Source organism: Dermacentor silvarum, chromosome 5, assembly GCF_013339745.2.
Source record: "Dermacentor silvarum isolate Dsil-2018 chromosome 5, BIME_Dsil_1.4, whole genome shotgun sequence".
Taxonomy (NCBI): domain Eukaryota; kingdom Metazoa; phylum Arthropoda; class Arachnida; order Ixodida; family Ixodidae; genus Dermacentor; species Dermacentor silvarum.
Genome location: NC_051158.1, coordinates 4,969,958 through 4,984,515, shown reverse-complemented (window position 1 = coordinate 4,984,515; position 14,558 = coordinate 4,969,958). Strand labels below are relative to the sequence as shown.

Genomic DNA, 14,558 nt, shown 5'->3' with positions numbered 1-14,558 from the left:
GAGCCGAACGGCCACTGACTCCGCCGACGGAGAACATCGTCGCCCGCACTTCGAACAGGGCGGGACTTATGGGCGGGACTATTTCTTTGGTCGCGGAGGCAATTGGCTGCCGCACTTCGGTCATCTGGGTGGGGTCTCTCCTGCCTTCTTAAGTTGTACCCGACTATAGTTGTGGTTTGGAGTGGTTTGCACTTGTAGCTGCGCTGGCCGCATCTCTGGCGTTATTGTTATTGTTGTTGTTGTTGGCTGCGGTGGCGGCAGCAGTGACGGCGATGGCAGGGGTGTACCACCTGCTGAGGGCTAGACCCTATGTGCACATGAAAGACTACGACGTCGTCGCTGACCTTGGACTCGTGACAGCGAGGAACGAAATATGTTTATAGATGTTTATAGATGACCACACGGCCCTTGCCCCTGGCTTAGTGCGGTGGGTGTAACACAACGTCATTGTTTTTTGCCTTTGTTTCTAATTGTCAGAACGTAATTGTCAGACCTGGCAGAGATTGCGTCTCACCTTATCCTACAGTTCGTCATCACAGGATGAAGCAGAGGGCCGTCTATGCTGGAAATGCTTTCTTGTTTTTCCTTTCTTCTGTTCTTTGTTGAAAAGACGAAACCAAGACCTCCTCGGGAGCAACTCTATCTGTACTGCGTGCCTTACCAACAGTGAGCCCGGGTCGCGGAGGCGGGAGCCCCCTGGCGGGAGGCATGGCGCTGGGCGTGACGGCGGGGGACAGGCCCCGGGTACGAGCCCTGTACGCGTACCTGTCGAGCGGCGAGCACCAGCTCAGCTTTCACGAGGGGGACGTGATCGCGCTTGTCGGAGGCCGCAACAAGGGATGGCAGTACGGCGTCAACCTCAGGAACAACAGGTGCGTACGTCTTGGATCGACGCCGGAGGAGAACGTCGAGTTGACTATCGTATATCAGCCGGCTCTGACGTGCGTATCATCGGCATTAACGAGTGGTGTCCCAAAAACAGGGCGACAGTGACGTATTTCCGGCTCCTGCCATTCGTTTTCGGCGCTTCCAGTGCACAAATGCATGGCCTTCGAGATTGGATTCCCCTCCGTGAAGCGCGAACGGGAAAAAAAATGTAACTGATGAAAATGCCTGTTACGCATAATTGCATGAAAGTGCGGCGTGTAATCGCTCTGTAACCGGTTTCTAAGCATGTAGTATTCCCAAATATATACCTTGGAGTTAGAATTATGCAGTTGTTACAAATGCAGGTGAACCTGAAAACGGAACGACGCATTGTAGTAGTTTCGGAATTGTTCGCGTTTAAGTTTATGATGATAGCACGTCGCCGAATCGATACACTGATATTCTAGTACATTTATTTGTGCTTCGACTGCGAAAAGTTTCGTAACCGCTTAACTAACTAAAATGAGCTCAAGGTGTAACCTCCTTGCTTATCGCAACAGAATCTTGAGTGTTGTTCCGGACAGCGACCGTATGTGGTTATGGTATATGTGACGGCCGGCAAACTAGCTGAGCTACTCCATCTTGCACTAGCGCACTCATTCATCGTGAAAGAATCAGGGGCCAGATTCACGAAGCTTTTCTTTCGTAAGTTTGCTTTGCCATTGGCTGGCCGCCTTCGATAATTATATCTGGCATCCGGATTGGCTAAAATTCTTTCTTACGAAAACTTCTGGCGTAACAAGTTTTTGTGAACTCGAGCCCAGTTTTTCGCCCATATGGAGTCACGATCCAGGAATTTTTCTTGTACATGTATTAGCTAGGAACTGGGAAACACTAGGCTCTCATCGGGGACGATCGTGGTCCTACGTTGGCCCTACTGCTTGTCCTCTTAGCGTTGGGGCAGTTTAGACTAACGAATGGTCATTTTGATGCCCTAAACATCTCCATCAGCAGGCGTGATATTACGTATACGTAGTGCAGGGATAAATACGAGACAATACCAGCGCCAGAACAATACGGACAGACCAGTCGTTTACTCACTCTGCTTAAAGCTTCTTAAATAAGGACACATGAGAGAGGGAACTCGACGTGGGAAACAAGACAAGCACAGTCTGCACCAGCAAATGAAATAGTTTTCGTTGCACTGAATAAATAGAGGCTTGCAAGTGACGCGCTCGAATAATCAACAGTACAAGGACGCAATGATACAAAGAAGTTCATAGGTTCCTACGTACAACGTATATAGTGTGGTAACAAGCGATAGTCCAAGCGTTTCAAATTCTGCTGCACCTATAGTTTCTTCTCTTGTGCTTTTTTTAAAGGGGGGAGTCAATCAGCGTACCTACATAATACGTAACTCTCGAATTTGCATACAACGTCAATGTTCTTTATGCAAACCAAGGTGCCTATAAATGAAAGGTCGCGTTTTATGCAGACCCCCCATCAATTGATTAGAGAAATGTAAAACCCGTGCAGACTAAAAGTCTGTGGGTTATAACCGTAGCTTATGTCGTACTATGAAAATAGAAAAAAAAAAGGATTTTGCAGTCCGAAACTGGCAAGAACGTGTCGCCTATTCACTTTTACTGTCGCTGCCTCCAGCTCATTTCTTGAAAGCAAGTATTTATTGCTCTTATGAACAAAAAAATAATTAGTCTAGTTAATTAAAGTATAGTTCCATTTTATACGTTCTCCGGTACCGTTCAGAAGATGCGTCACACCGACTAACTCAACTACATGTTGCGGTACTGTTGAGAGCGTACAGATGAGTGGGAAACGTGAGGCTGTAGGCTTTAGTACATATCGAAGAGAAATAGGCTTTTACTTAAGTCTTTGCGCTTTACGTATGGAATAACATTATTCCGTCTTCAGTCATCACGTCCGCTTCCATATGTGCTCTCAGAAACACACGTGAATTTCTCTCTCTCTCTCTATCTGTCTCTCGGTTTTAGGTGTGGCTGGTTCCCCATAGCCTACACCGAACCGCACGACCCAGGAGACGCGTCGGACTTCGACAGCTTCATCAGGTAAGACTTCAGTCCCCTATTTTGGTCCGCATATACATGCCACCGGCGCAGCTTCCTAGATGTTCATTCTTTCTTTTGGAGACTTTCGGCTAAGTCCACACTATCCCTAAACCTCTTCTTTTGCTGCAAGCGAATTGCACTTGAATAGCACTGTCGCTCAACATTGACATCTGTGAAACCTTCGTTAGCATGCTTAGTTTTCGATTTATTTAAGCTTTTTACAGAAATCCAAAAGTTGTTTCCTTTTCCTAACCTCGGTGTCTGCACGTCGTACTGATTGGACCCAGCGTAAAGCCTTGATACTTGCAATTCAAGGCGGCGGAGCCCATCATAATCTCGAAAGAATGTCTGTACGATCGTGTGCTACTTTGAAACGCCTAACGTAAGGGAACTAGAGCTCTTCGCACGCTTGGACGTCTTCGTACCACTGACCCATCCACGCTTCTCTGGCAGAACAGATCAACTAAAGCTCGTTTATAGCATGTCGTGGACAGTTCAACCAAGAAAGACATATTCACATGGAGATGGAGTATTAAAGTGATTAACAGTGATCGAACAAGAGGTGTCGCTGGAGCTTCCGTTTCGACAAGCGGATTTGTTTTTTTTTTTTGACAAGTTCCCTCGACAAATGACAACTTTGACAAGTTTCCTTCACGAAGGACAAGTTTGACAAATGTACAAGGAGCAACAACCAAGTACGTCTCGAGTGCTGCTTTCGACAACTATAGGTTTCGTCGTGTCTTATGTAGGCAACACATGTCGCTGCCCCGACAACAACACGTCCCCTTGTCGAAAGTTTGACCCCACAGATATCTCTTGTTTGACCACTGTTAGGAACTGTGACGTGTCTCAGTGCTCATATTTTTTTTTCGATGATATTTACGCTGTAACTCGAACTGACGAAGTACTTCGGCAAGGTCCATGGGTGAGCATCACTAGAAAACTGAACAACGTGATTTAGTTGGGTGATGTGGACTGATGAAATACTTCGGCAAGTTTCATGATAAGCATCACTAGCAATTCGAATAATGCGGGTTTAGTCAGGTGATGAGACGTTCCGACTTCCTCGTGCGAGGCCTGTGTCGGAAGTGTGCAGATTCCATTTCAGTTCTTGATTTCTACGGTGCTTCACCATTGGCCCTGTCCTGAGTAGTGGACCATAAGGATGGAGTGGAACCTGGCAAAACATAATCATAACATTTTACCAACCCGGTCCACAGGTCATCATCGTACGCACCGCCTTAAACACAAGCTTCGAATCACACATGCTTGCAGGTTTTTAGCCGGTGTCCTTGTGCTCGTTGCATGAAATATCAGTTCAGATTGCATTGTCACTGCTCCGATGCTTTGGTGACGACCTGTAGTGCCCTGATGTGATATCTGGTGCCCTCATGCAAGTTTTGGTGCCCCGGTGAAAGGTCTGGTACTCTCATCTAAGGCATGAAACCCTGACGTGAAGCATGGTGCCCTGCTAAGACGCAATGTACCCTGAAGTGGTATGACGTTCTGACGTGAATCCCGATGCCAAGATGTACGGCTCGGTGTCCTGACGGAATGTCGGTACCTCGACGTGGTAATGTGTGGTGCTCTGACGTGAGTGCTGATGGCCGTCGGACCTAAGGTCTGGCGACCTGCCGTGAGGTTAGGTACCCTAACGCGAAGCGGATGTGCTCTAGTGATCTGAAGCATATGTGCCCTGACGTGACGTCAGGTGCCGTGATGTGGGCTCATGGTGTCCTGGTGTGAAAGTCTGCTGGCGGTCGCAAACGCCTCGGAGCCCGCACATGAGGCCCGTTGCTTAAAGACCTGCTTTTGCTTCGTGCCTCTCGCGACCATCCCCTCCTCCCTCCCCCTCTTCATCCCCTCGCTTAGTGGCTCGGACAGTTCTGCCGCCGTGCCGTCATCATCGTCCGAGTCCTCCGGAGGCTCGTCCGGCCTGGGTCGGTGGCGGCCACGCAGCACCTACTTCGCCACCGACTTCATGATACCCTCGGGCCCCGCACCTCGCCGTCCGCTGTCCAGCTTTGCTGACGCTGTAAGCACTGTCGCCATCTTTCCTTTTTCTCTTCCCTCTCTTCCTGACACTCGCTATAGCTCGCTTGCACGCTATAGAAACACGGGGGCAAAGGAAGGAGATCGCACTGCTGTGGTCTAAAAAAGAAATTCGGCAGAGACATTTAGGACTGCTTACATGTGGGAATGAGAAAGCACTATAGTACTAATACTTAGTTAGCAACTAATGTGAAATTCTCTGAGGGAACAATAGAAATTCAAAATATGGCACTAAAGAAGCTGTTTGCACCTTTCAACGATGGCAGAGTAACGGGAAGTAAAAGATTCATGCGTACACTCGATGGAAACTCTCAGCAACAGTGCGTGCCTTCTCGCAATCTACGCTTTTTCTCATTGCATTCACACGCAAACACACACACACACACACCTGTCTGCTTTAAGTGCATATTTTATTCACTCCTGTCCTAGTCTACTGCTGCTTGCTTATTAGCGCAGCTTAGGTTTGTAACGCAGCCGTCGTACTACAGCTTAATACATTTCTGGAGTGGACTTCGGGCCACTGCAGATGCTTCGGCGCAGCTCTCGTGTTCCATAACTTATGCGACTGGCGCCAGCACATGGAAGGCGCGGGAAATAAAATTTGAACAGGGTTGTCTCAGCGCAAGCTATGGGATTGAATTACGATCTAGAATGGGCATCTCTATCGTGTGTTCAATGTTCAGAATCCTGTCTGTCCCATTGAGCAGTATTGTGTGACCTATGGAGTCACAGTGGCATAAAAAAAAAAAAAATACTGACCCCCCCCCGTATTCTCAAGTGATCCTCGACTCCAGGCTCCACTCCACCAAATTGGGCACAGCGCCGCCCCTAGATGATAAAGTCGCTATACTACTGGATAACCATGAAGCGCCGTGACACCTTCTATCGAATGGTGGCGCTGCCATCTAATTTCTTGAGTCGAGGTGAAGTGTTGCGTGCAGGATAGTTCTATAATATGTAGGTAAGTTGAAATAGGTTGATATGCAACACTTCTAGAATTGGGAATGTGAGTGCTTTACGGTGAGCATAGCTTTGGTAAGCCAGACAAGGCGTAGAGGCTATAAGGTATTAGTTGACGACACCACTATTCAACATGATCACGAGCTTCCCGTGACGTCATAAGTTTTGGAGATGTCTGTTCGATGCTTTTCACAGCGGAGCTGTTTAAGCCGACCGTTAGTCCGTGACGAGCGAACAAAAATTGTGGGCCGATCCTGGCGGTGGTGCAGAAAGGGTCCAAGTGCAATGGCACTACCCCTGTGAACTAGCGAAGGTGTAGCCCAAATACGTGGCCAATACCTTGCAATAGCCAATCGATAGCCAATCCGACAAATAATCAATAAATTCCGGGAAATGCTGGGGATGACTTGGTAGTGCTTAGCCTAGCCCAATTACGTGGCCAATACCTTCTGATAGCCAATCGATAGCCAATCAATATGTAATTGATAATCGATCAATAATCAATAAATTCCGGAAAATGCTGGGGATGATTTGGTCGTGCTAGGTGCAGATCAGCTCCGCTGTTTCTTTAGCCTTGCGCTAGTGCAAGCTACGCTAACTTTTTTTTTAATTTTGACGTTAAAATGCTTACATTGCATTCATAAGAAATAAGACAGTGGGCTAAACCGTTATTGTTCGTCTATCCTGCATCGAAAACGACTGAAATACGTGAAAATACTTTCAAATTCCTGACGTCAACATGACGTTATCAGTGTCATGGTTTCGGAGTGAAATTCAAGAAGGGAATTCGGACTTCGTTTTTTCTTTCTTTTTTTTTCGCTGATAAGCCAACGTTTTACCGCGGAGGATTTACGAATGGTGTTTAGAATGAACTGTCAACCAGACTAGCCTCACATACCGTTTCTCTCTCGTTTCTCTCTTGGAGGTTTAGTCAGTTCATCATAACGCGTGTCTTGCGATAAAGACTAATCTTTCGGGGTGAGCGAATGGGTGTCAAGAAAAGGTAAATGCCGTCGAGGGCGACAAGGGATTAAGTGAAGTGATTATATTAGGAACTTCATAGGTGGGGTGTGGGGTTGTCTGGCGCAGGAATAGTTTAAATAGAGATTGCTGCAAAATTCTTTCGTCCTGCGGTAAACTTACAAGATGATGATGGTGGTGGTGACATAAAGTTACGTCTAATGATGCGATTCTAAACTGCGCAGGCGTAGGAGGCGTACATGAATCTGCTTATGGAGGATACATGTTACTAAAAATCTATGGTACGGGAAAGAATAAACTTCTCAGATATCCAACACATAATCCAGTGTCATAAGGCTCCAGGACAACCCTGATATGAAACACCAAAGACTCTTGGAAGGTTTAGGCAGTACAGGATAGGAAAGGACCGGAGCCTTCGTCCCAAAGTGGGCTTCCTGGGCTGACGATAATCGTGGCTATTATTCTGATTATGAAGCCATGTAACGACCATGGCGGGACAAATCCGTGCCACCCCTTCCGCAATCCGCCAAAGCGTGGTCGCTGTGGCATGTCGCAGCCGTCCTTCCCCCTACGGCTGGACCCGGGTGGCGAGGACCTCGCCAACGAGCCCCATCATCGAGGGTTACAACCCAATCTACTTCCGGCCTCCGGTTCTCCCGGAAGAGGACGAGGAAGAGAAGCAGGATCCTCCTCTTCCGGCGTCTCCTCAGCAGGTGAGAAGCTCGCACTCTCGACTCATCCCACCGATTGGGCGCACCTTACAATTGAGCCTCTGTAGAGTTCATCCCCTCAAATCAGTGAATGAAAGAATGACTTCATTAGTTCACGAAACGTGCCGTTAGGCTAAGAAGCCCTCAGTCGAGGGCTCTGCTGGTGAACTCATCCAGGTACTTCATGGGCTTAATGCCTTCCTCTTGCAGTAAACCCACAAGATAATGATGGTGGAAATCATGATAATGATGATGACAGTGACGACCTAAAATTAGGTGTAATGGTGCGATTATAAACTGTGCAGACGTAGGAGGTGCAGATGAACCTGCTTATGGATGATGCAAATTTCTGAAGATCTATGGGAGGGAAAATAACGAACACCTTAGATATCTAACACCCAATCGAATGTCATAAGGCTCCAGGACAGCCCTGATATGGGATACCAGAGATACCACCAGGTAGCGTTGGTTGTGCGCTGGGTCTTGGGGAGTGTCTAGCCTTCAGGTCCCGCCTACACCGGACTGGCTCATATATAAGAATAAGAATAACCGCCTAGACAGTCGCTCGAGGTTACCAGCAAACGATTGCAATATGTCTGTACCGAATTGTTCCGATGGGCAGTTTAAAGAATTTGAGCCTGTTCGTATAGGTATTTCCTTTTATGAGCTACCGGAACACCAGTGATATGGACGGCAGCAGCACCGCTGGGAGCGACATTTGTGGCGCTTTGTTCAGCCGTAACACGTTTGAAACATTTTTATAAAGCATGACTTTTATCGTCGAAGGAAACAAAAAAAAACAATTTACGTTAACGATTACGTACTTTGCTGATGACGCCTTTATGCCAACAGTTAAGTACAGCGTACTTCTTAAATTCAATAATAATTTAGCTCTGATTTAGAGTTAGCAGTGATTAGTCTAAAGCGCATGCCTTTACTGGTTTGTTTTCATACTACTCAACACGGAAAAACAGACGACACAGCTATAGGTGCATGCCCGTGTCGTCCCTTTTCACGTGTCTGTTTTCACGTCGTTTGAGGACACTGGGTGGTTTCTGGGCTAGCGGCGCTAAGCCTAAAGGCGCGTGCCCTTCGGTACAGCCTCATCAGCCAAGACGACATAGTTAGGTGCATGCCCGTGTCGTCCCCTGTTCACGTGTCGTCTATTTTATCGCCATTTGAAGGTATTGGGACGCCTTTAGTTTTAGGGTTATCAGCGCTAAGTCTAAGCCGCGTGCCCTTCGGCGCAGCCTCATCAGCCAAGACGATACAGCTAGGTGCATGCCCGGGTCGACTGCTTTTCACGTCATTTGAAGGCATGGGGACGCCTTTGGTTTTAGGGTTAGCGGCGCTAAGCCTAAGGCGCGTGCCCTTCGGCGCAGCCTCCTCAGCCACAGGAATCCCCTCGGGCGGCTCGTCATCCTCCTGCGGCGCCACCCCCTCCTCCACCTCCACCACCGCCCCTGCCACCATCCATCCCGTGTACGGCCGGCACACCCCCGTGGCGGGCTGCGGAACCCTGAGGCCCCCCCGCCGCTCCATGACGTCGCCGTGCCCGTTCCCGCTGCTGCCTCCGCCGAGGCTGCCGCCGCCCGGAAGCCTGCTGCACGGCAGCAGCGACAGCGGCTTCGGCAACGAGGCCAGCGCCGCCACGCCGGCGGCGGCGGCGGCAACGGCGGTATCGGCAGCTGGAGCGACGACGACGACGGTGCCTGCGTCGCCCGACGTCAAGGCGACGACGACGCTGACGCGTCAGGACAGCGTGAGGGAGGAGGACGAAGAGCAGGAAGAACAGCCCAGGTATAGCCGACGAGAGAGTACTGAATTGGGGGGAAACGCGTGTTCTGTAAGCTTAAGTAGGTCATGTGCGAAATAAGCTTTTAAACTCTATTAGGTGGCCTTACGCAAGATGGCCGACCTCCCGCGCACGCCATCATTTAGCCTAGGGAGGCTTTGCTAGCAGCAAGGATGTAGTAAGTAAGAGAGGATGACAAGGGACAGGTGGCACCATCTTGTGCACTCACGTATTGTTTCTACTTCTGGGGTGACGCCCGCCATCTTGCGTGAGTCAAACAAGATGCGCGGTGAAGCGCACTTGCAGAATTTCGCACATCCCCTATTCAAACGCGAATAAGTAACAAAAAAAAAAACTGCTATACTTCATCTCACAAACTCCGTGCAATGCAGCGAAGGCTACAGATTGCGTCGGCCACCCAGAAAAGGGAACAAGATGAAGGTCTCCTCTATTGTCCGCCTCTTATCACCTTCCATTAAGCTTCAAGAAAGGGTCAGCGGCGCACAATGGGCAATGTCTCCTTCCCTTCTCAGGACACGCAGTCGGCACTTGTTACTGATTGGCCGACACGAACGCTAGCCTTTGCTGCACTGCACGGGACTGGTGAGAGGGAGAACAGAACGCGCTGTTTCGTTTCCACGTGTGTGAATACGTAACGGCGGCTTAACTCAGGTTCTGAGATGTGCTATCCTCACAGAATGAAACGCGACCGGAAAATATAAGATAGTCATCACAGTCTACATCGTGGCCGCTTGTATGTGTTTATGACTGTTTACAAACTCATTGTGGCCCGACTTGCCTTTGCCTTTTATACTTGTATGTTCGTGGGTGTATGGGATTGTGTGCTGTGGATTTCTGTCGTTATGACGTTGTTTCTTTTTATTTTATTACTCCATGTATTTGTTATATTGTTCTTTTTACTATGCGCCAGAAACATGGCTGGCGCGTCTGTTGGAAATTGTTCTAAACTTGCTATAATCTTGTTGGACGTCTTGTTGGTACAACCGATCGATCGATTCTACGCCTGTCTTTCTAACGAATGCCACGCAGTCCTGTGAATTTATTATGGCGTGCAGGCAACCCATGATCCCATTCGGACGCCGCATACAAAGACTTTGGTGCTAATTACATTGTGCGATCACGATCGTCTGTGCAAAACTTTGTTACACCATTGAACGTTGCCAAAAGGGAAATGACCTCAAAGACGCGCGCCTCTCACCTTTGCGAACACTTCACATGGGCTGAATTCACAAAGCTCGTAAGTTCTATGGGTAACTGACAAGCCGGGCTGCTTTCGCTAATATTTCTCGCATCACGATTGGCACTCCTGTGCTCTTACGAACAGTTCTGGCGTAAGAACTTTTGTGTTAACGTTTGTTTTTAGCGTATGCGTCCCTGGCAGTTCTAGTGAGGTCGTGCAAGACAGCTATGAACATATGCTATGCTAATAATCTGATGAAATAGAGTTAACTTGGCCTAATTATCTCCATTGGAGCCAACTTATGGTCAGTGTAAAACGTTGTCTTACGCCATTGTTAAAACGTAGCTGGAGTGTTCTGACACTATCAGTATACATGTAATGGGCACGTTCTGTGGAAGTCGGAGCCTCGGTGTTGCGGAGCCTTGTCTTTGTCGCATCTGGTACATTCCTGCAAAGACTTCGTCACGGTATCTGCTTAAAGCCATACAGTGCGGTCAGCGTTGTTGTAGTAATCTAGCATTATCTGCCTCAATCAGCAGCGGCCCTGGCGTGTTCGACGTCTGCAAAGAATGGCACTACCTCGGCTCTTAGTAGCACTGCACAGAATTTACAAACGCGCAGCGCAGCACCGAAGCTCTCGTAGTAAAATCACCGACGACGTGCGACCGCGCGGTCTGAAATCCCACCGATCTGTCTTTCTAGACGGAACACGTATTCTCGCATTCAACGCCACGCTTTAGCCGCAAAATCCGTCCTTTTCAATTTCTTCAGCCACTCCTATACATCTTTTTGTAACTTTCAATGCAAAGGAAAACAGCTCGCGGGAGTACAGTTGGCACTGATCTGTTTCGTCTGTTTGCACGTAACGCTTTGCTGTTCGTGGTACAAACAAAACACGGTCACAGAACGCACAAGGCGTTAACAAATAGAATAGTTTTTCATAGTAATGCCCTCCTGGCAAGGCAAATTTAGTTAACTATAGCTATAGGGGTTAAAATAAATGTCAAATCAGTTCTGCAAATAGCCGTAAGGTGGAAGAAGGTTCGTTGCAGTGAAAATTAAAGTTTTTACTTGTCCGTAAATCTATTGGTTTTTGCTGAATATAGGGTTACTGGAAACGTAAACGTGAGCGACCGGGTTGGTGGCGCCACCTGGTAGCGCCGAGTTTAACCGGAGAGAACACAGAGCTGTTGTTGGTAGTAACCAAGCATTTAGTACTTAGCTGCTGCTGTAAATTATTGGCAGCGAGATTAGCGAGACTGCCTGCGGAGCACTAGGAAAATCTCGGAGGCGACGTGCTGGACCATAGCCTCTGAGATTCGCGGCGACGCGCTGCTTGACCTCGGAGGCTATGGCTGGACTCACGTCACAGCCGCTAACCAACAGGTGCCCGCGTCGTCTTCTAAGGTGCTGTTTAGAGGTAATAAGGAAAAATTATACAGTTACCAGCACTGTGGCTTTGCCAGTATTGCTTCAGTGGTGCATGTACTGTTCATTCATAACCAGTTTAGCCGAACTGAAATTTCGTTGCGATTGGCCTTTAATAGCTCTTTAACAGGTAAAGAACAATGACTACAAGTTCCTGTCCTTTTCTTTTCTATCCTCTCCAGAGACAATGTCTTCTCGTCAGTCAAACTGAAGAAGGTGTTAACCGATGACCGATCAGCGCCGATGATCACGTGAGGCAAAATGCCTTCTTTACTTCTTGTTTCTGTTTTTTTTTTTTTTCGTCGCCGCCTCGTGTGATCGGCGACGAAGCAGCGCCCACAGCAACCCAGAAGAGACATTCCAGACCGTGGCCAATGCAGCAGCTCTGTCCGAAGAACATCCATTCCTGCCGAGGACACTCGTTGTTTTCTTTACTTTTGCACGACTCTCATACTGTTATGTTTTTTCTCTTCTTTTCTTTACTTCTAGCATACCTATACTATTTTATAAAGGCCCATACTCGGACGTCGTTGGAAGAATGTTTGTACACAGAACGAGCTGGACGCCATCACCGGCGCCCCTTCTTAGTAAAATATATATATATTAAAATATATGTATACATATGTATAAAACGGTTGCGCGCGACTTGTTGACCTGTACAACGCGTTCGGAGCATCTTTGCTAATAAAACGCCCACAACCCCCACGTTCTGCGTGTCTCCTGTGTTCTGCGTTCTTCTACCCCAACAACAACACCTCGCCATCCACAACGAAAAGAAACAAGTGCTTCATCTTCGAACTACTACTACTAATACTAATACTGCTAGTAGTAGTAGAAGTTCTTGTTGTAGTGTTTTTACTACTACAGCTACAACTACTACGACTACGACTAGTATTACTACCCCTGCAACCACTACTACCAACTGCTTCTACCACCGCTACCTACTACTACTACTACTTATATTACAAGACTCCTGCCACCACTACTACTGCTACTACCACTACCATTACTATAACTACTTACTACTGCTTTTACTACTACTATCGCTACTAGTGCTACAACTACTACTACTGCTACCCTACTATCGCTACTACTACTACTACTACGACTAGTACTACTACCCCTACAATCGCTACTACCAACTGCTTCTGCCACCTCTCCCTACTGCTACTACTTATATTACTTACAATACACCTGCCACCACTACTACTGCTACTACTACTACTACTACTACTACTACTACTACTACTACTACACTACCAGTAGTATTATCGCTACAACTGCTACACTACTATCGCTACTACTGCTACTACTACTACTTCTATCTCTCTCACGGTGGATGTGTGCGTGCGTGCATGTGTGTGTGTGTGTGTGTGTGTGTGTGTGTGTGTGTGTGTGTGTGTGTGTGTGTGTGTGTGTGTGTGTGTGTGTGTGTGTGTGTGTGTGTGTGTGTGTGTGTGTGTGTGTGTGTGTGTGTGTGTGTGTGTGTGTGTGTGTGTGTGTGTGTGTGTGTGTGTGTGTGTGTGTGTGTGTTGGGGGGAGGGGTGGGACTGCATCTGCTATTTGTGTGTTTACGATCCATCGTGTACGGGCATTTTAGCAGACACGGTTATCTATACTTTTGCTATATAGGCACTGTCTCACCCATTATCACCGTCTCATCACGGCAATTCACCTTGTTCGGTCGACTTGCATTTACTTTTAAAGCTGCCGCTTTCCCAGCAAGGCGAGCGGTTCTCCCTTACGTACGTAACTCAACACGAACTCCAATATCAGCCTCCCCCGCGCGCAGAACGCGTGCACAGACGTTCTGTGCCTGCCCATTTCCCGCGCAACGATTCTCCACACCGCGGTGAGAAACATTCGAAACGCGACGAGACAGACATAGGAATTCATCGATGACGATCCAGAAAATAAAATAAAAGCAAAAATAAAAAAAGCAAAATCTGTCGCCAAGAGCGGCGTGTTCAGGCTTTCTCCTTGGAGATTAGGCAACGGGCCGTACGGCAGTGGGGGGGGGGGGGGGGGGGGGGACGTTGGGCGGGAAGGGGACGGGGTGCGCGGAACGGAAAGCTTCGGAATAACGGAGGCAAAGTGGAAGCTTGCAAAGCTGCCGCCTCATCGTCGTCGTGGAGTGTCGAGAAGCGAACGCGAAAAGAGCGATAAAAGGTAAAACCGAGCACAGCTCTACGCAGCCATCGTCAGTGCTGCTTCTTCTTCTGCAACTGCCGCGTTCTCTGGGACGGATGTTAATGGAGTGGCTACGAGACGGGCTACGCACGTACAGACACGGCGACGACGATGACGACGTGCGTTTATCGACGAAACTGTCTCTCTGTCTCTCTCTCTCTCCCCGTCGACCGCAGCGCCTCTTCCGGTCGTGCCTGGGAGTGTTTCCTCCTCGCCCGCTAGAGGGCTTACTTGCTCGTGCGTGTGTGTGTGTGTGTGTGTGTGGAGTGATGTTAGCACTAAGATGA

At 48.3% G+C, this 14,558-nt stretch overlaps 1 protein-coding gene across 6 annotated transcripts in view; it reads left to right on the top strand.

Annotated features, from left to right (window-relative positions):
• LOC119452830 (brain-specific angiogenesis inhibitor 1-associated protein 2) overlaps positions 1-12,786 on the top strand; it is a 261,090-nt gene extending 248,304 nt beyond the window's left edge. For 3 of the 6 annotated variants that reach the window (XM_049667303.1, XM_037714784.2, XM_049667302.1), the window contains exons 11-16: positions 668-872; positions 2,880-2,954; positions 4,827-4,989; positions 7,504-7,660; positions 9,040-9,457; positions 12,264-12,786. In XM_049667303.1, the coding sequence (XP_049523260.1) occupies positions 668-872; positions 2,880-2,954; positions 4,827-4,989; positions 7,504-7,660; positions 9,040-9,457; positions 12,264-12,336 (1,091 nt within the window). In that variant the 3' untranslated portion in view covers positions 12,337-12,786. Of the gene's footprint in view, positions 1-667; positions 873-2,879; positions 2,955-4,826; positions 4,990-7,503; positions 7,661-9,039; positions 9,458-12,263 lie in introns of those variants that run through there. The other 3 variants (XM_049667304.1, XM_049667306.1, XM_049667305.1) reach the window with 3 other exon arrangements.
• Positions 12,787-14,558: the final 1,772 nt, after the last annotated feature.